Source organism: Staurois parvus, unplaced genomic scaffold, assembly GCF_062004578.1.
Source record: "Staurois parvus isolate SC_StPar_1 unplaced genomic scaffold, SC_StPar_1.0 ptg000891l, whole genome shotgun sequence".
Taxonomy (NCBI): domain Eukaryota; kingdom Metazoa; phylum Chordata; class Amphibia; order Anura; family Ranidae; genus Staurois; species Staurois parvus.
Window position 1 is genome coordinate 1,447,016 of NW_028318687.1, and position 24,485 is coordinate 1,471,500.

A 24,485-nucleotide genomic window follows, 5' to 3' on the forward strand; every position below is an offset into this window, starting at 1 on the left:
AGAAGTCACGAGACTTCTATATACTGCTGATGAGAAAAAGCATTTAGCAGTTTATATTTACTAAAATAATTGCATTTCCTAGATTGTAAGCTCCAAGGAGCAGGGCCCTCCTAACCCTCTTGCATTGAACTGTATTGCTGTATTGTCTCCCGTTATATTGTAAAGCGCTGAGCAAACTGTTGGCACTATATAAGTCCTGTATTATAATAATAATTTCCATGTTGTATTTACTGTGGGAGACCAGATATAGTGAATGCAGGGTCCTGGGTTTAATAAGACTTTAACCCCTTACTAGTGTGCCAAACACACATAATACAGGGCCGCATTCAATGGGTGGTACTGCTCACTAACTACAACAGCAGGCATAATTTTCACCATATGTACACCCCTGGGTGTTGCCTTTGTAGCTAAAGGATGGGGAAGGGGGGGGAGAGGAGTTGGGGGGCAATAAAACTGCAGCTCAGCTATGTGGTCTCACGGAACACAAACCATTAGTGTAAATGAAGTCTTATTTTTCCTGTTGTTGTTTCCCCATCCGTATTAAAAACAGCCTGTTAATTATTCAATAATAGTCTGAATGTTGGACTTTGGATGCATAGTAGGCCTCTGGGCCATAAAGGAAATATCTGCATGTCTCTGACCAATATTCGAAAATGAGAAGTCCCTTTATTAGGATTTATGTTATACGGCAAGACACGTGAACACCATCCAAAAACACAATCCTTTGCTAGATAACTCAGCAGAATCCGGATTATATTAAACACAAATGAGGAACACCGAATACAATCCTGGGGACACGTTTTATAATGAGAGTCTCTGCCTAAGGTAAACAGGCAGAGATAGCTGATCTGTGTGAACATGGAGCCGCACTGCCTACACGTGACTGCTGAAGGCATTGCCAGCATCTGCACTTCCTGTTTTTCATCTTTGGTACAAAGCAGAACAGGGCGAGTACCCAAAACAAAGATGGCGGCAAGCTCTCAGACTAATTGGGGCATCAGCTATGAACCATCTGCACAGAGGGCGGAAGTGGGACCTTACGTATTTCTCCACCGCCGGAAGTGGGAACGTTGCTTTTACGTATTCCATTTCACATGTGTGCGGTACCGGTAGAGTGGTGAGGCTGTGGTCGAGGAGTGGAGGGACAGTCCTGAGAGACTCTGACAGCTGCCATAGAGGTGAGGAAAGGGGACTCTGTGCTGTGGGGAGATTGGCTGCAGACTCCACCCACCTATGCAGCTTGCATAGACCATAGCGCTGCTGCTTTTGTATGTCATATGGCCTGTATACATCACAACTGATGAGGGGTTCTAGTCCTAGACTGGCCCCATGATGGTGGGCTGGGTGTATATTCTTGGTGTGACAGGACCTTGTGTGATGAGTGCATTCATTGTGTCCTCTGACACAGAGGGACCCTTACATGTGATCACAGGGCAAGCGTTGTCACCTGGGGGGGTGGAGTGTGATCCCATCACAGGGGGCTAATGATCATTGTCTGCTTTCTGTGTCTAAGTACTGGTTCACACTGATGCAGTGTGGAATTTGTAGCGTTTTCAGTGCGAATTCCGCACCGCATCAGTATCACACTCTGTTCCTGTCAACCCGCTGCGGGTGTGTATGTTAACAACACCCTGAAAGCGGTCCGCAAAATGTGGTGCGATGTGCAGAATCGAATCACATAGGTGTGAATGCCCGTGCCATCCAATTCTAGTGCGGACCAAAAAAAAAAAGGGTCCTGCATGTTTTTGGTGCGGCTGTAGTGAGATTAGATCCATACAAAACGTATAGCTCTGATCGCACTGCGCACAAATCACATGTGATTCACACAGGAGTGCGGTGCGGCTCCTGTGCAAATCAAATGCAATATACCGCACTGCATATACCGGGCTTAAAGAGGAGTTCCACCCAAAAGGGCAAATTCCACTTTAAAGATTGGTCCCCCGCTCCCCATTAAGGATTGGCACCTTTTGGGGAGAGGGGGGGACGGGTACCCGAATTTGACAGGTACCCGCTCCCACTTCCGCTGCGATTGCCTAGGCGATTGGAAACGGAAATTGTCCTCCTATCCTCCCTCCCCGAAGTCTTGTGGGACATGTGACAGGTCCTGGAAGACAATGGGGCCATTCAGGAAGTGTAGCGCCTCTTGCGAATGCGCAGTGGGCACCCGGCTGTGAATCCACAAGCTGTCACAGCCGGGTGCCCACACTGAAGATGCCGGTACCTGGAATACAGCACGGTTGGTGAAATGGGCTGCGGTGGGGGCAACGCGGGATCGTGGGACAGGTGAGTGGCTGTTTTTTTAAAAGTCAGCAGCTACAGTCTTTGTAGCTGCTGACTTTTATTTTTTTACAGAGTTTGTGGAATTGCGCTTTAAGGTGATCATCTTTCCTGATGGTGTTGTATATTTTAACCTAATTTAGGGCCGGTTCGCACCATACCGCGTATGCGCACATGTGTTTGCATTTTTCCAATAGCTTATTAATTTAAGGTGATTGCCAAATGCGCAAAAAGTACTACAGGCAAAATTTTTAAAATTCTGCCCTATCAAACCACATGGTTCTGCGGTACCATGCGTTTTGGTGGCCACTTTTGCTAGATGTGTTGGGGTTCCATTAACAGCATCCGTAGGGGACAGCGTGTTCTCGTGTGGTGCAGGAAATGGGCATGGAGACGCACGGTTTCACTGAGTTTACAGACCCTAAGACCCCAGTCACACTTGCTCATCACTTTTTTTTTTTTGCACAGGTTTGTCCTGTCACAGGGTAGAGTAGGCCAATCCCCTGAATGTCCTATGCACAACAAAGTAGCTTCTGCACCTTTTATTTGTCAGTGAGCCTCGCACAATTTTGTAATGCACGTTTTGGCATAAGGCTCTGTTCACACCTATGCAGTGTTCTTTTTGTCCGTTCGTTTTGTTTTTTCTACACACAATTTTGCAGCGATATGCATTTTTGTTCAGTTTTTTTTTTTTGTGGAATTTTTTTTTTTTTTGCTCTGCAGGATAAAAATGCAAAACTCGGCAAAAACGGACTACCAGGCATTGCAGCAGATTCTCCATTAAAATCTATTGCAGCAAAAAAAAGTTGCTTTTTGTTTTTAAAAAAGTCCCAGACCCTTTCCAAAAACGCAGCAGCTCAAAAAAGCATGTTATAAATGGACTGTAGTGTTTCTGCAAAAAGCAGTAAAAAACGCATTGGTGTGAACAGAGCCTTCGTGCTACCTGAGTTTGGGGTGCCATGAAAAGAAAAGTTCAGGATTAACAAAAAAATAAAATCTTACTCAGCTAGGTGGAAACAGCATTGATCTGAAGAGGGGTGAAAGCAGCCTTAGGGGGTGACATGAAAACAGTCTTCAGCACCCAATGCCCCCCCCCCCCCGTTACTGAATTCAGACGTGCTTCTCCCGGCAGCATCCTGTCAGTTTTTTTTGTAATTTGACGTGCCTCTGCCTACACAGCCTCACTTCATTATTCATTAACAGCAACCTTTTGAATGGAGAGATTACCACCACTGTAGCAGAGGTGTTCCTGGTTCTCATTGGAGCATGAGTGTAGTGACATCACCCTGCTTGTAGTCCACTGATACTTCCTCCAGCCCTGTAACTGCCGGACTGCACCAAGATATGAGCCTGTGGTTGAAGGAATGGTCTGCAGGAACCAGAACATCACAATTCAGTGGTCTTGGTTGCAATTCTGGATTATTTATTCAGGTACTTTATGCAGTGCTTTACATATCTATATTGTACATTCACATCAGTCCCTAAACATCAAGGGGCATACAATCTAAGGTCCCTAACTCACATTCCTACATGCACATATTAGGGCCAATTTAGACAGGATCCAATTAACCTACTAGCATGTCTTTGGAGTGTGGAATGAAACCGGAGTACCCGGAGGAAGCCCACGCAGGCACAGGGAGAACATGCAAACTCCATGCAGGTGGTGCCTTGGTTGTTATTCCACAATTATGGATGAGCTGAGGCGCGTTCCAATCCTAGTCCGAACCTGCCTGAACTGTCCTGCCAGGAAGTTGTCACTGTGTATTGCCAATCATAAGCTGCTGAGGCCTTTTCCCACTCTGCAGCTGCAATTTTATATAAAGGGTGACTATATATCTGGCTGAGGAGCTGCAAAAAAAATGCATATTTTTAAAGCAAAACTAAAAGCCAAACTTTTCTCATTTAGGATAAAGGAGGGGTTTTTTTTTTGCCATTTGTGTCCCAAATTTCTGTCTAATAGTTAAAAGAGGAAGTGAGAACAAATCCATTCAAAGTAAGGGAAACCCTGAGTGTCACCAGAACTAGACTTTCCAATTGAAGATTTTTTTTTTTAGATCTGGGGACAACCCTAAATTTTTAATTTACTTTCACTTTCGATGACAATGGTTAACAAGAAAAATTAAAATACATTCTTCAGTAGCCATAAAGGATTTAAATACACTTTTGTGTGCACCAAATGCCTTTTGGAAACCCATTTGTCTTGTAAAGATAGCAGCAACAAATATCAATGTGCTGTGTGTAGCCTGAGCAGAGCTGTGGGAGGGGTTCAGCAGACTCACCCACTGTAAGCTGCATGCAGAAAACTACAGGGGGGTGGATACAAGACCAGTCACCCTGTACAAGGAGAGGAAGCAGTAGCGACCAGTCTTTTTCAGGAAGGTAAAGTTTCCCACTAGATTATTGCACAGATTTGGAAGAAATACACAAAGTACCCCAAGATTCAAGTACAAATACACATGCTTCTTGTATTTAGATAATATTTGCTTCTTCAACAGTTCAAGTTTAAAGTGACCCTGTCAGGTTAGAATGGAGATTCCTGCAATAGAGGATGAAGTATACTCCATGTCTTCTACCTCCCTTCAGTTTAGTGTCAGACATTTATTGTTTGGATGTCTGTGTCCCTGTTACACACTGCTGTTTCTTCTTTTGAATCCTACATCACTGCTGTGTCCTATAGCGACGTAGGGGTTGGAGGATGGAACCACAGTGCATGTCAGGGGCATGGGACACTCCTGAAAATGTTGAATGATATTCACACTGACAGTGGCTGCATAGGGCAAGAGTAGGCAGAAGAGACCGGCTACCTGAAATGTGCACTTTACAGGGACTTGCCATTCTAAATTTTTGAGCCTCAGATGTGGTCCCTTTTAAAGAGACACTCAAAACATGTATAAACTAACACACACATAGGATTGATTTTAAAAGATAACTATAATACAATTACCATCTCTGTTACAACCATACTCATTTGTAGAGCTATGGTAGCCCCTAGAATTCTCAGCAGATGACACTGCATGCTGTGGCTCTTCTCCAGCTTTTGCATCTCTGTGTCCCAACAGGTCTGAATGAAAGCCTTTGTGACATAACATCCAGAATGGGGGGAAACACAGAGTATTATATATGCCTTTTACAATATTATAATATTTTACAGTATTATATATGCCTTTTTACAATACTGTATATATTTTTCTATTTTGTGGAAGTGTCTCTTAAACCACTTGCCTACTGGGCACTTGTACCCCCTTCATGCCCAGGCCAATTTTCAGCATTCAGCACTGTCACACATTTTTTTGCAGTCATGCAACATTGTACCCATATGACATTTTTATCATTTTTTTTCACACAAATAGAGCTTTCTTTTGGTGGCATTTAATCCCCGCTGGGTTTTATTTTTTTGCGCTATAAACAAAGAGCAAAAAATGTGAGTTTTTGTTTCTATTATGAAATTTTGCAAACAGGTCATTTTTCTCCTTCACTGATGGGTGGGCACTGGTGGGTGGCACTGATCATCAGCGCTCTGATGATCAGTTCCGATCTGTTCTCTGACAGTTGCCGGTTATTGGCAGTACTTTCCTCACGCTGTGACAGCGTGAATAAAGTGCAGCCGATAACCAGCAACTGTATTTACCCGCTGATCTGCTGTGTCATTGGACACAGCTGATCACGTGGTAAAAGGCCGCTGTTATTGGCCTTTTACCACATCACGTAATCAGTTGTGTCCATAGGACACGATCACAGAGATTGCCGGGGGCATGGTGCTGGGGGCGCGCAGGAGGGTGCGTTCTGGGAGGACGTCTTACACAGTCCCAGGACAGGACAACCGCACTGTAGCCGTCATTCAGCTATAGCATGGTTGTCAAGTGGTTAACGGATAAGTGCACCCTTATAAAAAAAATAATAAATGCACATTTTTTTGCAGATAAAAAAATGTGCATTTATTTTTTGTTTTGTGAGCATGTAAACCATTGCACCAGTGCTCATCAGATTACTTGTGCCATGCAGGTCTCCTGCAGACCTGTCATATCTGCTTGCACATACGGGATGTACAGGCAAGCCAATATACTGACAGGAAGACTCAATGAACTACCAATGCACTCCACAGCGCCGTGGTAGTTCATCAAGAACTACAAGCCGACAGCCACTAAGGCTATAAGGACTTGTAGTTTCTCATTTACAGAACACAGTGGGTGACGTGGGCAGAGCCCCACACAGCCACAGTTTTTTTTAAATTTGACAGCTAGCGAGAGGGCAGACGATCCCCGCTAGCTATCAAAGCAGGGGGCCAGTCTTACCATTACATGTTACACCCTGAATATGGTTGTAACACGTTATGAAAGGTGAAATTATCCTTTAACCTCTTGGTAACCGTGCTGCAGCCAAATGATGGCTACAGTGCGGTTACCCAGTTCTGGGAGGACGTCATATGACGTCCTCCCAGAACACGCCCTCTGGAGTGCCCCCAGGGGTGCGCACCCGACAATCTCCTTGTCCTATGGGCACAGCTGATCACGTGATGAGGTAAAAGGCCAATCGCAGCGGCTTTTTACCGCATGATTAGCTGTGTCCAATGACACAGCAGATTACAGAGTAAATACAGTTGTCTGTTATCAGCAGCACTTTCCTCACACTGTTGCAGCGTGAGGAAAGTACTGCTGATAACCGGCAGCTGTCACAGAGGAGATCGGTGCTGGTCATCTGGGCACTGATGATCAGTACCGCCTATTGGTGACCATCATTGCTGCATAACAGTGTCTCCTAATCAATGCCCACCAGTGCCACCTCATCAGTGCTGCCTATCAGTGCAGCCTCATCAACGCACATCAGTGAAGGAGAAAAATTACCTGTTTGAAAAATGTTATAATAGAAACAAAGAAACCTTTTTTTTTTTTTTTGTTTATAGTGCAAAAAATAAACACCCAGTGGAGATTAAATACCACCAAAAGAAAGCTCTGTGTGTGGAAAAAATGATAAAATTTCATATGGGTACAATTTTGCATGACCGCGCAATTGTCATTCAAAGTGCAACATCACTGAAAATTGGCATGGACATGAAGGGGGGGTATAAGTGCCCGCTAGCAAGTGGTTAAAGTCTAACTTCAACCATTTTTTATGTTTTAATGTGGGAAGTGTTAAAGCCCAACTCCAGGATGAAAAAAGAATACCTATGTAATTTTGTCCCCCTTTACTTTCAAGGGTTAAATACTTATCTCTGAGGGGTAGAGGAAGAGGCTGTATTTACAGCATTCCTCATTCCAGCGCTCCTCTCTTCTGATGCTGTGGGCAATCCCTTGGTGTCATGTGCATTATGCAAGGCGGTTAGCATGCATGGACAATTAACAGGTGGATGACCCCACACTGTTACTAAGATTCCTCTGTTTGTTGAAAAAATAAAAAAAGTCCAAATAGCGTGACACACAGCAAGTGCACGGTAAGCATGTGACTGCAAGCCTGATTGCCTTAGAGAAGAGACTTCGGGGGACTGGTGGTACAGATGAAGGGAGCTTGTTGATGTGAGGAGTGAGGTAAGTATTGCACCTTATTCCTTATCCCTTCGACTTAGCATTTAACCCTTGCAGTGTGGTTGTACCCCATTGCAAGAGGTGTTTTTGTTTTCCTCCTTTTGCCTGGTGTTGGGCTTTACAATGGTTTGTCTGTGATCCCCTTTGGGGAGGATTTCCATCTCTTCCTAACCCAGTGAGACCCTTCAAGAAATGGGGGATGCAGTTGTCATGGGACAGAAAGGCACGATCCACAATAAGTACAGAAGTTCTGCACTTTACTTAAAATGTGTTTGCCTGTGTCCCTGTTGGGATAGGTGTATTTCCTATCATGACAGGAAGTGAAAGGAAATGTCCCAGGTAATGAGCCTCCAACTTAGTAAAAGGTCTGGCCTGGAGTTGGACTATAAAGTGGATATGTCTAGAATGGGCATTTTATCCAAATATCTAGCTGTTGAAATAGTGCCTATGTACCTCTCTGGGATGGCTGTCTGTGCTGCTTCGTTGTATTCTCTCCTTGTCAGAACAGAAATGTCAGCACAGTAGGAGGCAAGAAGGCCCCCATGAAAGTGTATCTGTCTTCTGCTTGAGATTAGGACTAATGCCTGACATACTCTCTGGGCTGCTGGAGGAGGAAGGTAACTGTTGCATAACAAAGTATTTAGATTCTTGAATGGAATCCTGATGGCATCTTTATTACATTACAGTTTTTGGGTGTCTCTTATCAGCAGTGAGCTCAGGTAGGTAATTGGATGGCCCTAGAGCCTGACCCTTCTGTTGTGTGGGACCTAGAATAAAATAATCAAAAAACAGTGATCCCTGAGAGGCCTGGCACCAGTGTTCTAACCTTTCAGCGGTGGGGAGTACTACAGATGCCTGTTGACTGCTTCTCTCTCCAGCATGGGACTATCCCAGGATTTCATTAGTTTAGTCATAAATAATTTACACTAAAACTAGTTTGGCTGGGTATTTTGCATTTTGCAAGAAAACCTACCTTTTTTGCAGTTTTCGCCCCCCTAATGTTTTTTATGTATTTAAACTGTAAATCAAACTTTACAGGGTTAGGCTACATTGCATGGGCATTTAACCACACTATGAATCCCATCAGTGCTGCTTCAGCTGGGATTGATAGCTGCGGTTTCCAAAACCATACAGTGCAATGACCAGCTGTTGGTGGCCACAGCTATTTGTAACTTTGCATAGCCAGGGATTACCTGCGTTGGTGTGTGGACAGTCACAAATAACTGCAGCCACCACTGCTGTGCACTCATAGCTGTTAAACCCAGCTGCAGGAATCTGTACATTTTGCATCTTCGATTTGTGGTGTGGCTAAACACCCAGGTAAATGTAGCCTTATAAATAGGTGTAAATCAATGGATACCATCTGGAAAACTAACAGTAGAAGGAAACAAAACTGAAGCTGTGGAAGTATTTTGTGCAGGTACTTTTATGCAGGTCATGATTTGGCCTTTTATAATTTTACATTAGAGCAGGGGTCTCCAAACTTTCTAAGCAAATGGAAAGTTTTTCATGAGCTTTAGGGGGGCCAGATTGTGGCCAGTGGGAATAGAAATGCCCTGGCATCAGTGCCTCGTCATTGGCTTTATTGGGAGGAATAGTTCCCCATTGTTTGTAGCAATGGAAAGAATAGTGCCCCATTGATGTCTGTAGGGGAATGGTGTCCCTTCATTGGTGTCAGTTGGTGGAATGGTGCCCCATCATGGGTGTCAGTTGGTGGCATGGTGCCGCCAAGGGCCAGATAGAGGTAAGTAAAGGGCTACATCTTGCCCCTGGGCCGCATGGAGACCAATGCTGTAGACCCTTCTTAAAATAACTAAACAATGAAAACCACAGGCCACTTGGTCTTTTTTCTGCTGTCAATTTTTTATGTTTCTGTGTAACTAGTATCTGCATTTCTCCATTTTATCACAGATCCAAAAAGTATATTTAGCTTTTCATGCGCCAAAAATATATGCTTTCATCACTTCTTTTCTTTATGCCTGTGGAAAATGTACCTCAATTTGACAGGCAGCACAACCGTCAACCTCATTAATTAAAGTTCATGGAACTGTGAGCCTGTGGAACAATTTTCAAAAAGGTTGTAGAGTGGTGTAAATGAGGCACTTTATGTATCCACTACTAAAATAATTCTGCAGCCTAATAAGGCCTCCGGCACACAGGTGGTTTGGATCTACATGAAATTCCAGCGTTTTTGGGCACCCAGGAGGCCAGCAGCCTGTTAAACTCTGAGACAGGCTGAAATATGCAGTAGCATAAAATGTTCTGCAAAGAATTCTGCTAGTGAACTTCAAAGTGAACCCGTAAGTATGGAAATCTAGGAGTTGACAATGTTGATTTTTTAAATTATGAATAATTATTTCACTATTGGATCTGGGATTCTGGTTCTGACATCAGTACCTAGGGGCTTGGATCAACCATGCGGCCAGTAAAGTCAGGCAATCTGCAAACTAATACTGGCTCAGCAGCTCAATAGATGAAACTAGGAGCAGAAAGAAGGCTGACCTGTTTCTTCACCTCTAACAATCATTTGGCGATGGCAGTTGCATGTTTCTGTCTTCAAAGGTTCCCATTTGAAAGACAATATCTTATGTTACATTTATCTCTATATTCAAACAATGAGTTATCTGACTTCCACCTATTGTGACATCTTTCTGTTTGTCCAGACAGAAGCACCTCACCATTGTAGCCCCTCTAGTCATGTGACTGTGATTTGTGTGATATGTGCAGACCATTCCCCAGTTCTACTGTAGTGTCTGACCCAGTGCCCCACAATTCTGTAATTGTAAGTATTTGGTGGTGAGGAGAATGAAGCGTGAAGACATAGGAAAGAAGTCTGTTGCTCGTTTTTGGTGGAAAATAAATGTAGGTATGTAATGAAATGCACATTGGATAGGCTGTGGTTCTCAACTGTCATCCTAATATTGAATGTAGTAACTTGTTGAACTCAACACTTGAGTATCATCTGTGCTTATTGCAGCTGTCTTCCTGAACCTGAAACATATTAATAGACCAAGCTGGCCATTTCTGCAGAATAGGTGTAATGTTACTAGCTCAGAATTGAATGAGGAGTACATGGCATGGACAAGCTGTGCTTGTTTTGTCTTTTTCATATAATCAAATAGCGTAGTGGCGGTATTATTTTAAAAATGTAGTACTGTTCATTAGAAAACTGCATCTGACATGATCAAAACACTTATACTACAAACAGTGCTTAGAGGCTATGTTGTAGGTCATTTATGTAGAATTTGCAAATATACCTGAAATTATTTCTGAAACCAGTCCAAAACTGAAGATTGTGTGGGGTTTTTTTTTTTTCCTTCCTTACTCTACACATTATCGGCTTTGTCTTCAGTTGGGCTGCCGAAGAAAACTGCATGGGCCTGTTTACACCAGAAGTGCTAGTATTATGCTGTTGGCTTGTTTCAGTGCAGCCTTAATGTATAGACAAGGTAAAATGCCTGGTTTCCTATGGTATCCGTTCACACTATAGTGTTGCTGTGGTGTGCACTGAAAATAATTTTTTTTTTTTTTTCAGCTAATTGGATTGCACCGGAAACCATCGCAATGCCACTGCAGTTAATAGAATTGTATTGAAAAGGCACTCATTTTAAATAAAATAAACGTATAATGCCTAGGGATCAGGACGTAGGTACTGTTTCCCAATATACATGTGTTCAGCACGGCTCACTGGTGTAAATGGGCTCTAGGGCTGGAAATATGGAGGCTGTATAGACTGACTTGGTTTTAATGGTGCAGGCATTAGGTCAACATCCTTTGCTTCACAGCTTAATGAGTCCCTAAGCAAAAGTGTGCAGTGATTGATGTCTGCACTGTTGACCTGGAAGCTTATCTTAGGCCAGGGACCCATGGGGGTTTATTTACTAAAGCTGGAGAGTCCAAAATCAGACTCCCTTCTGCATAGAAACCAATCAGCTTCCAGGTTTCATTGCCAAAGCTTCATTGAACAAGCTGAGGTTAGAAGCTGATTGGTTTCTATGCAGAAGGGAGTCTGATTTTGGACTCTCCAGCTTTAGTAAATAAACCCCATGGAGTCTAACTTACTAAACTGTGATCCGGGTGATTGTAAAGGTACTTTTTTTTTCGTACCTTACATGCTACTCCCCCTTAACTCCCTCAAAATACTCAACTGAATCCAATCTCGGTCCAGTGCTGTGCATTTCTGCAGCAGCTCCTCCCCTCTCTCCCTACTCTCAAAGACTTGGCTGACAGCAGAGGAAACTATTGGCTCCTGCTGCTGTCAATCAAAACCTGGGAGAGAGGGGAGGAGCTGAAAATTGGCCTGGGCACGAACGGTGGTATAAGTGCCCGGTAGGCAAGTGGTTAAGTAAACATGCTTGTTATTTTAATGAAAAAAATACTGAAGCTTTAGTGTCACTTTAATTGCAACTGTTTATTCCAAACAACCAGTTCTGTGAGGGCGAAACTCCATATTTAAAATTGTAACTATCATGCACATAATTCAGTGTGTGAAATGACCCCTACAAAGTTGTACTTGGGACAGGACATCGATGTCCGGTTCCATATTTCTTCCTGTTTTTGGATAGAGCAAGCAAGGATTAACAATCCTCCTTGGGTTTTTTTTCTGATATCTGGGCTAGTGTGAGAATGATGTTCCTACAGTTTTTAATAGGGACACACCGACAACAATTGAAAACAGCACAAGGGTTCTCTTGTACTATACTGTTAAAAAAAAAAAATTGCACATGGAACTACTGAGTAACAAGTGGTAATAAATGCTTTGTGTGTGTTTTTTTTTTTTTTTTTTTTTTTTTTCTTTTCTTAAACGTTATCTATGTATTAAGGTAATGGAATCCTCAGTCTCACTGGTGGTGAGATGCCTATCTGTTCTCAAACAAACCCTTTTCAGCACTGGGACCTAATTCTGATCAGCACATAGTCTTTAAGGTCTTATTCACACTAGCAGTTTAGTGATGGTTTTCCACCCTTCAGCCACTACACCCTTTAGCTGCAGAGGCTCTGGCCTGGGTGTACACATGCTGTGGCAATGATGCTTTGCTTCACGGTCACAGCTTTTGAGTTAGTGGTGCCACTCTGCAAGCTAATGCAGAGTTGAAGGTGTTAAACTTGTGGTGAGGAGGACATAGAACACCTCTCATGCTCTCTGAACAGTGATATTAAAGCAGATCGCTCTTCAAGCATGTGTAAACCTAGACACTAGGACACGCACCTATTGATGAACAATTTTATTAATGTTAGAGAGTCATTTCACCGCATTAAAGTGGTTGTAAAGGCTGAAGGTTTTTTACCTTCATGCCAAGCTGTGGCTCCAAGGGACACATGGAGCACTGGGGGTGCCCCCATAGCAAGCTGCTTGCTGTGGGGGCACCCGACCGACAGCAGGAGCTAGGAGAGCCTGCAGGACACCTGAGAAGAGGATGATCCAGGCTTCTCTGTGCAAAACCACTGCACACAGCAGTTTAGTATAGCACATTTGTTATTTTACAAAAGATTAAAAAAATTAACCTTTTAGAATCGCTTTAAATTTTTTAGGCAAAATAATTAATACAGTATTTATCTCCATGAATGTACAATTCACAAAGAAGCATATTAAACAATTTAACCTTTTGTTTTTGCACATTACTTTAACGCAGTCTGCACCTCCTGGCTGCAGTGTGAAGTGAAATATTTAGCAGAGGTATTCCTACCACCTCTAAATGTGACGGTACAGCTCAAGGCTGCAGGTTTGTAGGGAGTAGGCACACGCCAGTGTCCGAATAACTATGGCTCATCTCTGCTGTCGGTGTGTCATTTACATGTAGCATTTCAGTCACTGTAAGTTGTGGTGCACATCGGAAGTATGTTGCCTTAGTGCATTGGGGTGTTCAAAATGAATGGTGATGCGATAATGCACACGTGTAAGGCTTTGCGCACACCAGTGCGTTGCAGGAACGTGTGCTTTCTTACAATGCGCTGCATCTTTGAAGACATGAAGAAAACTGCTACGGACTGACAAATTTCAACTGCTATTGCTTCTTCTGAAAATGCTGGATGCCTGAATGTTATGCTGACCCTTTTCCTATATTACTTTACAGCGGAGTTCCGGCCCCTGCCACCTTCCAAAAAATTTTATTAGAAGTTAGCAGCTACAAATACTGTGGCTGCTTACTTTTAATAGTACGGCACTTACCTGTCCAGGCATCCAGTGGTGTCCTCACCCCGAGCCAATTCTTCAGTCGGGGGCTGGCGCCGCCATCTTGACTAAAGGAAACCGGTATTGAAGCCCTTTGGCTTCACCGCTGGTTTTCTACTGCGCATGTGTGAAGTGAACTTTGCTTTGTGAATGGGCTGCACTTCCAAAGTCCCAGATGGCTGCGGGGGGTGCCGAACTTCCGGCTCAGTTTGCTGTGGCAAACTTAGACAGAAGTGGGAACCTGTCAAAACCAGGTACCTGCTCCCCCCAAAAGGTGCCAAATGTGGCAGTGGACGGGGGGAGGAGGCAGAAAATCTGAGCTTCCACTTTTGGGTTGAACTGCGCTTTAAGTCAGCCATTCTCAATCAAGGTTCTCTGGATCCCTAGGGTTCTTCCAGAGGTTCCCTGAGCAATGAGTCATTTCTGCCTCTCACTTACTACTTTGATCTTTTTAGCTGTCTGTAAGGAGGAATCCTTCCCAATGACAAGTGTAGGGGGCATTCTTCCCACTGACCATCATGCTATGTGCTATAGATGTAGTAATTATCTGCAGGGGTTCCCTAAAACTGGAAAGTTATTTGAAGGGTTCCTCCATGTTAAAGTGTTGAGAAGGGCTGCTTTAAGCTTCACTAAGAGCTGCAGTGCAGATAAGTACTTCTCACTTTACTACCTTTTTATGTATGCTTGCTTTGTGTCCTTGACTCAGAAATGTTTATTTTATTGAGTAGAACAGCCCGGCAGCAATCGTTTTCAGAAGAGAGTCAAGGAAGGCACTGTTATTGAACGTTTATTGTAATTACATATGTGTCTACAATGGTGAATAAGTCATGTAGGAGGAAAGAACATGTCTGTTACTATACAAGGGGGTTGTGTGCTTTTTATTTTTTGTTTTCTACTGTTGGGTCCATATATATATCTCTAGAATTATATAATGGCTATGGGCCGAAAGTGCACATTCTCAGGTTTAATTATTTGAGGGTATGTACATCCAAATTGGAGGAAGGGTTTAGGAATTACAGCTCTTAAAAGTAGCCATCCCCCCTTTTTCAAGGTACCAAAAGTAATTGGACAGTTGAATCAGAAGCTGTTTCATGGCCAGGTGTGGGGCTATTCCTTCGTTAATTCTTCAATTAAGCAGATGAAGGGTCTAGAGTTGATTCTAAAGCTGGCCATACACTATACAGTTTTCTGCCCAATTTCCTTTAGATTTACCTTCAACTATGTAGTGCAAGGGCCTGCCTGATTGGATACAATTGAATGTGTTATTATTATTATTATTATATGGCTTTTGGTAAATGTCAAGAAAATTGTATAATGTATGGCCAGCCTAAGTGTGGGGTTTGCATTTGGAATCCAATGCTGTTCAAAGGAGCTGTCCATACAAGTGAAACAGGCCTTTGTAAGGCTTCATAAACGAAAAAACTCCATCAGAGAGATAGCAGCAACATTAGGAGTGGCCAAATCAACAGTTTGCTACATTCTGAGGAAAGGTTGCACTGGCGAGCTCAGTAACATAAAAAGTCCAGACAGTCATTGCCAGTAAAAGATTCTCAACAAAATATTAAAAATGAAAATTTTATTTGATTCTTTTCATTTGTCCAATTACATTTGAGCCCCTGAAAATGGAGGGACTATGTATAAAAATAGCTGCAGTTCCTAAAATTTGTACTTAACATTCATATGCAACCCCTTGAATTAAAGCTGAAAGTCTGCACTTCAAATTCCTTTTGGATTGTTTCATTTTAATTTACTCTGGTGGCATACAGAGCCAAAAGTATGAAAAATGTGCCTGTGTCCAAATATATATATATATATATATATATATATATATATATATATATATATATATATACACACACAGTGGGGCAAAAGAGTATTTAGTCAGCCACCAATTGTGTAAGTTCTCCCACTTAAAGATGAGAGGCCTGTAATTGGCATCATAGGTAGACCTCAACTATGAGAGACAAAATGAGAAAAAAAATCCAGACAATCACATTGGCTGATTTGGAAAGAATTTATTTGCAAATGTTGGTGGAAAATAAGTATTTGGTCAATATCAAAAGTTCATCTCAATACTTTGTTATATATCCTTTGTTGGCAATGACAGAGGTCAAACGTTTCCTGTAAGTCTTCACAAGGTTGGCACACACTGTTGCTGGTATGTTGGCCCATTCCTCCATGCAGATCTCCTATAGATCAGTGATGTTTTGGGGCTGTCGCTGGGCAACACGGACTTTCAACTCCCTCCAAAGGTTTTCTATGGGGTTGAGATCTGGAGACTGGCTAGGCCACTCCAGGACCTTGAAATGCTTCTTACGAAGCCACTCCTTCGTTGCCTGGGTGGTATGTTTGGGATCATTGCCATGTTGGAAGACCCAGCCACGTTTCATCGTCAATGCCCTTGCTGATAGAAGGAGGTTTGCACTCAAAATCTCACGATACATGACCCCATTCATTCTGTCCTGTACATGGATCAGTCATCTTGGTCCCTTTGCGGAGAAACAGCCCCAAAGCATGATGTTGCCACCCCCATGCTTCACAGTAGGTATGGTGTTCTTTGGATGCAACTCCGCATTCTCTCTCCTCCAAACACGACAAGTTGTGTTTCTACCAAACAGTTCTATTTTGGTTTCATCTGACCATATGACATTCTCCCAATCCTCTTCTGGATCATCCAAATGCTCTCTAGTAAACTTCAGACGGGCCCGGACATGTACTGGCTTAAGCAGGGGGACACGTCTGGCACTGCAGGATCTGAGTCCCTGGCGGTGTAGTGTGTTACTGATGATAGCCTTTGTTACGTTGGTCCCAGCTCTCTGCAGGTCATTCACTAGGTCCCCCCGTGTGGTCCTGGGATTTTTGCTCACCGTTCTTGTGATCATTTTGACCCCACGGGGTGAGATTCCAGATGAGTGGAGCCCCAGATCGAGGGAGATTATCAGTGGTCTTGTATGTCTTCCATTTTCTAATTATTGCTCCCACAGTTGATTTGTTCACACCAAGCTGCTTGCCTATTGCAGATTCAGTCTTCCCAGCCTGGTGCAGGTCTACAATTTTGTTTCTGGTGTCCTTCGACAGCTCTTTGGTCTTCACCATAGTGGAGTTTGGAGTGTGACTGTTTTGAGGCTGTGGACAGGTGTCTTTTATACTGATAACAAGTTCAAACAGGTGCCACTGATACAGGTTATGAGTGCAGGACAGAGGAGCCTCTTAAAGAAGAAGGTACAGGTCTGTGAGAGCCAGAAATCTTGCTTGTTTGTAGGTGACCAACTACTTATTTTCCACCATAATTTGCAAATAAATTCTTTCCAAATCAGCCAATGTGATTGTCTGTCTGTATTTTCTTTTCTCATTTTGTCTCTCATAGTTGAGGTCTACCTATGAGGCCAATTACAGGCCTCTCATCTTTTTAAGTGGGAGAACTTGCACAATTGGTGGCTGACTAAATACTTTTTTGCCCCACTGTGTATATGTGTGTATATATGTATGTATGTATGTATGTATATATGTATGTATATATATATATATATATATATAGAATTTTATATCGATCTCTAACTGATGTAATAGAGTTCTTTACATTGAGTATATGTAGTGACAATATTTCATTTTGAAGCCTGGTAAATAACTTTTTTTTCCTACTCACTTGTTTTTCAGGGTACATTGACATGTCCTTACCGGTGCTGGCAGGTTACAAGTCATGTAACACAAAATAAGCCAATGGGTCACCACAATGGCTTCAGAGACTCCTGGATCTACGGTGTCATTGGTTGGACAAGGGTCATTTTTAACTAAGCCTTCACTTCAGATGGTGGGGTACACGGGAAAAGTCAGTGAAATTTCTTTTTATATTTTTACAACTGCGCATATATTCCATTTTTGATTTTTTTTTTTTGAATTGTTCTGTTTTCCACGGAAATTTTTTAAAAAGTAAAAGGCGAAAGATTTGAATGTACAAAAATACATTCTATATGGCTAAGATTTTTCATCTATTATTGATTATTGTGGTGTTTTTTTTTTTTTGCTGCAGGTAAACCTGCTATATGAACAAATGTATATTTGTTAAATCTGCAAGTATTGAATACCCTTCAAGTAATCTGTAAACAATTTTAAAGGCTCGTTCAAAAAAACCTGTCCTGGGAGGGTGGTAGACAGTACAGATAATAAAAATATTGTTCAGAGCAGAAATGTAAAATTTTTTTTTTTCTCTTGGATTAATTTGAAAAGCATGTATATAAATTTAATGTTATCTACAGCCAGTAGGTGGCACTCTGGGATCTGCTAACTGCAGGTTTTCCATATTGTTAATTCCTACACTGTAAAATTCCTGAATAATCTGGTCTAATTTTGTTCTTTAGCTATTTACTTCTTTTATTTAGAGCAGACAACTGAATAAGTATGGCAAGGGATTCAGTAAAAAAACATGTGCACATACTCCCTCTCTTGCTTAGGTTGTCCTTTGTCAGCTCAAAGACCAAGAACTGAGTGTTAACGTGACCGCTGATTGCTCAGTTCTTGGGCTGTTCTGAGCTGGAGGCAGTAAATATCAGTCACTGCTCCCTTTTTTTTTCTCCAGTGCTCACTGGAGCTCCCAGTTAGGGGACGGGCGCAGCTGGCCTCTTGCTTTCAAGCGCTAGCTGAAATTCTGAGCCAGCTGTCAATCGGGCAGAAGCGGGATGGATCCCATCAGTATTGTTGGGATCCTTCCCGAACCCGGTGTGGCTCTGCCACATCAGCCTGCTATCTACTGACTCTGGGTTACAAAAGGACAAAAGTAAATGTACTCCTGTGACTCTAAAGAGAATTGTGTTAAAAGTTTTGGCCATACTTCTATTTTAATAAGGAATTTGTCAATGTCCAAATGCGTTCGCTTTTTTCTCTAGAAAGTCCCAGATGTGCTATTAAAAAAAAAAAAATGGGCAAAATAATTTGATTAAAATTTTTTTGGGTAACCCATTTTTCCATGTTCACTAATGTGCAAGACGTGCTTTCTATTCATAGTGCTGTACAGGGTAATGTACAGTCACTGCCAAAAATATTGGCACTCTTGCATTTGTCAGATAATGCACCACTTTGCTCAGAAAATTGTTGCATCTACAAATGTTTAGGTATTCTAATGTTGTTTTTTTTTTTTTTCTTTTGTTGGTATTGGTATGACACAAAGCCAAATCTGACACATTCCATGCAAAAACTCAAAAATGGACTAGACAAAATATTTGGCACCTCCTCAAAACTGTAAGAAATAACTGCATTCCAAGTTTGTGATGTTCCTGTAATTTATAATTAAAGTGTTACTAAACCCCAGACCCTGCATTCACTATATCTGGTCTCCCACAGTACACAGAACATGGAAGTGCAATTATAGTAAATATAAACTGCTAAATACCTTTTCTCATCAGAAGTCTTGTGACCTCTGTCAGTGTCCAGCAGAGCACTGGTTACAGCTTGTAGGAGGAGTTTTCTTTCTGATCTAGGAGGATGCAAACCCCCTGACCTCTGTCTGGACAGTGCTGATTGGCCCTGTGCTGATCACATATACTCTCCCAAGGAAAATAAAAAACCTCTATCAGTACACACTAAACTGAGCATGTGCAGAATGGCTACGGGTTCAGTCTTTCTGAACAGGGGATAAGATATGGACATGTTAACAAGAGGGGCAAAGAAGACAGGATCAAATGGCCTACACAATGTAGAGGATTAACTCTTTAGGTTCCATAGTGAGTATAACAAGCATGCTTTACTGCATATACAGACTGATTTTACTGTTGTTGGTTTAGTAACACTTTAAACTCAGCTGTATCAATTAGCAGGTGCTGACAATATAGAAATTAGTGATGTACCGATATATCAGCAGCCAAAGCACTATTTTCAGCTGGTTATGTTATTGAGATTTTGCTGATAGGAAAAAAGGTGCCAACACATGCAAAGTCGTGTCTCTTAGATTTTCATACAAAAATGCCCCTATTGACTTCAGTGCAAAATCATGTCTCATAGACTTTCATGCAAAAACTCACCCAAGTGACTTCAGTGCAAAACCGCCAGCCACATTACATTTTACAAACCTTTTAAAAACTCCTTTTCGGTTTTCAGCCAAGTACATCCTGAATTTTTGTTTTCGGCACCAGAATTTTCATTTTGGTGCAGCACTAATAGAAATCACACCGGCAACCAGTTAAAATAGTGAAAAGTTGACTCAATGTTTCTGTTGTGTGTCTGTGTGCCACATGGAGCATGGAAAAGAGAAAGAACAGCAAAGAATTGTTTGAAGATTTGAGAACAAAAATTGTAGAAAAGAATGGACAATCTCAAGGTTACAAGTTCTTCTCCATAGATCTTAATGTTCCTGTTTTCATTGTGTGTAATATTGTCAATAAGTTTACAGCCCATGTCACTGACGCTGATCTCCCTGGACATGGATAAAAGAGAAAAATTGAACCAAGATTGCAACAAAAGATTGTTTGAATGGTGGCTAAAGAACCTTGATCAACTTCCAGACAAATTCAAGCCGACTTTAAGGCCCAGAGTACAATCGTATCAGATTGAACTATACCTTACCATCTGGATGAAAAGAAACTCTATACTAGGAGAGCCAGGAGAACCCCACTGCTGACAAAGAAACTTAAAAAAGCCAGATTGGAGTTTGCGAAAACTTACCTGAGGAAACCAAAATCCTTTTTGGAGAATGTGCTGTGGACAGATAAAACAAAATTACAGCCTTTTGGTAAAGCCCATCATTGTACTGTTTTCAGAAAAAGAAATGAGACATTTTAAAGAAAACAATACAGTCAAACATGGAGGTTCACTGATGTTTTGGGGTTGCTTTGCTGCTCCAGGCACTGGATGTCTTGACCGTGTGCATGGCATTATGAAATCTGAAGGCTACCAAAGAATTCTGGGGTGCAATGTAAGGCCCAGTGTCAGAAGGTTGGGTCTCCGTAAGAGGTCATTGGTGTTACAGCAGGACAATGACCCAAAGCCTCCTAATATTTAAATTGAGGGACAAATAATTTTTGTCCAGTCCATTTTTAGGGTTTTGCATGGAATGTGTCAGATTTGGCTTTTCATTGCTTCGCTTTTTTTGTCATACCAATACAAACAAAAGAAATAAACGTGAGAATGCATGAACATTTGTAATTGCAACAGTTTTCTGGGCGCAGGGGTGCATGATCTGACAGAAATACAGGACTACCAATATTTTTGATCATGACTAAGTACAGTATCTCACAGAAGGGGGTACACCCCTCACATTTTTCTAAATATTTTATTCTATTTTTTCATGTGACAACACTGAAGAAATGACACTTTGCTACAATGTAAAGTAGTGAGTGTACAGCTTGTATAACAGTGTAAATTTGCTGTCCTCTCAAAATAACTCAACACACAGTCATTAATATCTAAGGCCTGTTTTGATGGAACCTGTCCTGTTAAACCGCTGTATGGTCTTCACCACCATGCTGTAACTCAGTTTCAGGGTCTTAGCAATCTTCTTATAGCCTTGGCCATCTTTATGTAGAGAAACAATTCTTTTTTTCAGATCCTCAGAGTTCTTTGCCATGAGGTGCCATGTTGAACTTCCAGTGACCAGTATGAGAGAGTGAGAGCGATTAACACCAATTTTAACACACTTGCTCCCCATTCATACCTGAGACCTTGTAACACTAAGGTGTCACTTTGCACATTTTCACTTAGGGGTGTACTCCCTTTTTATTGCCAGCAGTTTAGACATTAATGGCAGTGTATTGAGTTATTTTGAGGGACAGCAACTTATACAAGCTGTACACTCACTAATTTGCATTGTAGCAAAGTGTAATTTCATCAGTGTTGTCACATGAAAAGATATAATATATTTCCGAAAATGTGAGGGGTGTACTCACTTCTGGGAGATACTGTAGCTGCGTACATTACTTTTTGAGACAGCCATTTGATGTACTGCAACAATATTTCCCAAATTTACAAATAAAATAGTGTGAAAAGAAAAGTAAAATGTTTCATGTGATCCTAAACGTAAACCAAATCCCATGAAACCTTTTATATCTTTGCTGCTACGTTTTTTAGATAAGTGTATTTCATGATTCTGATCATGGCTTACAGCTCATTATTAGGCTTCATTGTCTTGATGAAAATACACCTTGCCTTACGTTAAAGTTGTTGAGTGATCTGCTCTTTAGATACTAGTGCCTTAATCAGTAAAGCATTCCTAGTTCTTAATGGAATCTTGTACTGAGAAAATGCATAAGCTGCAATTAAAATTATTATTTTTTTTTTTTAACATGCTAGTTTCCTGGCTGGTATGCTGCTGCAAAGGATTCAGTTATTTGACTTGAAGACTCAGAACAAGAGAGTATTGACTTTCTCCCAAATTAATTAGCTACATGTGTGTTCTGGGTCAGTGATGCAGAAGGTATTGAAGCTACAGTCAGGTCCATAAATATTGGGACATCGACACAATTCTAACATTTTTGGCTCTATATACCACCACAATGGATTTGAAATGAAACAATCAAGATGTGCTTTAACTGCAGACTGTCAGCTTTAATTTGAGGGTATTTACATCCAAATCAGGTGAACGGTGTAGGAATTACAACAGTTTGCATATGTGCCTCCCACTTGTTAAGGGACCAAAAGTAATGGGACAATTGGCTTCTCAGCTGTTCCATGGCCAGGTGTGTGTTATTCCCTCATTATCCCAATTACAATGAGCAGATAAAAGGTCCAGAGTTCATTTCAAGTGTGCTATTTGCATTTGGAATCTGTTGCTGTCAACTCTCAAGATGAGATCCAAAGAGCTGTCACTATCAATGAAGCAAACCATCATCAGGCTGAAAAAACAAAAACCCATCAGAAAGATAGCAAAAACATTAGGTGTGGCCAAAAGAACTGTTTGGAACATTCTTAAAAAGAAGGAACGCACCGGTAAGCTCAGCAACACCAAAAGACCCGGAAGACCACGGAAGACAACTGTGGTGGATGACCGAAGAATTCTTTCCCTGGTGAAGAAAACACCCTTCACAACAGTTGGCCAGATCAAGAACACTCTCCAGGAGGTAGGTGTATGTGTGTCAGTCAACAATCAAGAGAAGACTTCACCAGAGTGAATACAGAGAGTTCACCACAAGATGTAAACCATTGGTGAGCCTCAAAAACAGGAAGGCCAGATTAGAGTTTGCCAAACAACATCTAAAAAAGCCTTCACAGTTCTGGAACAACATCCTATAGACATATGAGACCAAGATCAACTTGTACCAGAGTGATGGGAAGAGAAGAGTATGGAGAAGGAAAGGAACTGCTCATTATCCTAAGCATACCACCTCATCAGTGAAGCATGGTGGTGGTAGTGTCATGGCGTGGGCATGTATGGCTGCCAATGGAACTGGTTCTCTTGTATTTATTGATGATGTGACTGCTGACAAAAGCAGCAGGATGAATTCTGAAGTGTTTCGGGCAATATTATCTGCTCATATTCAGCCAAATGCTTCAGAACTCATTGGACGCCGCTTCACAGTGCAGATGGACAATGACCCAAAGCATGCTGCAAAAGCAACCAAAGAGTTTAAGGGAAAGAAGTGGAATGTTATGCAATGGCCAAGTCAATCACCTGACCTGAATCCGATTGAGCATGCATTTCACTTGCTGAAGACAAAACTGAAGGGAAAATGCCCCAAGAACAAGCAGGAACTGAAGACAGTTGCAGTAGAGGCCTGGCAGAGCATCACCAGGGATGAAACCCAGCGTCTGGTGATGTCTATGCGTTCCAGACTTCAGGCTGTAATTGACTGCAAAGGATTTGCAACCAAGTATTAAAAAGTGAAAGTTTGATTTATGATTATTATTCTGTCCCATTACTTTTGTCCCTTAACAAGTGGGAGGCACATATGCAAACTGTTGTAATTCCTACACCGTTCACCTGATATGGATGTAAATACCCTCAAATTAAAGCTGACAGTCTGCAGTTAAAGCACATCTTGTTCGTTTCATTTCAAATCCATTGTGGTGGTGTATAGAGCTACAAATGTTAGAATTGTGTCGATGTCCCAATATTTATGGACCTGACTGTACATGCAATCAGGAAACTAGCATTTCAGTTAGCAGTGACAGCCTAGCCCCCACCCCTTCTTCCTTTTTGTGTGTTTTTTTTTTTTTTTTTAACACAGTGCAGGTCTTCTTTAACGGACAATCTGATGAGAATTTAATTTGAAGTCAGGCCAGTACAAGATGTATTCTGAATGGTTACAATGTGTACTGCACATCCAAATAAGTACTTGGGGAGGAAGAACTCTTTAATAAATGAGCCTTCAATTTGTTTTGGAAGATTTACCTCATGTTTCTTGAAAATGAATTCCAATTTCTGTAAAAAAAAATGTTTTTGTTTTTTTTCTTCACTTGTATAGAAAAGTAGCACCTTTATAAATCCAACTGATGGATTGTGTCCACTGTGTAAGACCAAGGGCCAGAGCCAAGTTCTCAAGAATTACCGCATCAACTTTACTCAATCAATCTTCCTCTGCACTGATCCACAG

The 24,485-nt window shown here is 41.7% G+C and overlaps 1 protein-coding gene across 1 annotated transcript in view; it reads left to right on the forward strand.

Moving 5' to 3' along the window:
* Window positions 1-1,054: 1,054 nt before the first annotated feature.
* USPL1 (ubiquitin specific peptidase like 1) overlaps window positions 1,055-24,485 on the forward strand; it is a 59,524-nt gene continuing 36,093 nt past the window's right edge. The window contains exons 1-3 of the mRNA XM_089656147.1: window positions 1,055-1,178; window positions 17,626-17,797; window positions 24,357-24,485. Coding sequence (XP_089512273.1) covers window positions 17,702-17,797; window positions 24,357-24,485 — 225 coding nt within the window. The 5' untranslated portion in view covers window positions 1,055-1,178; window positions 17,626-17,701. The remainder of the gene's footprint in view (window positions 1,179-17,625; window positions 17,798-24,356) is intronic.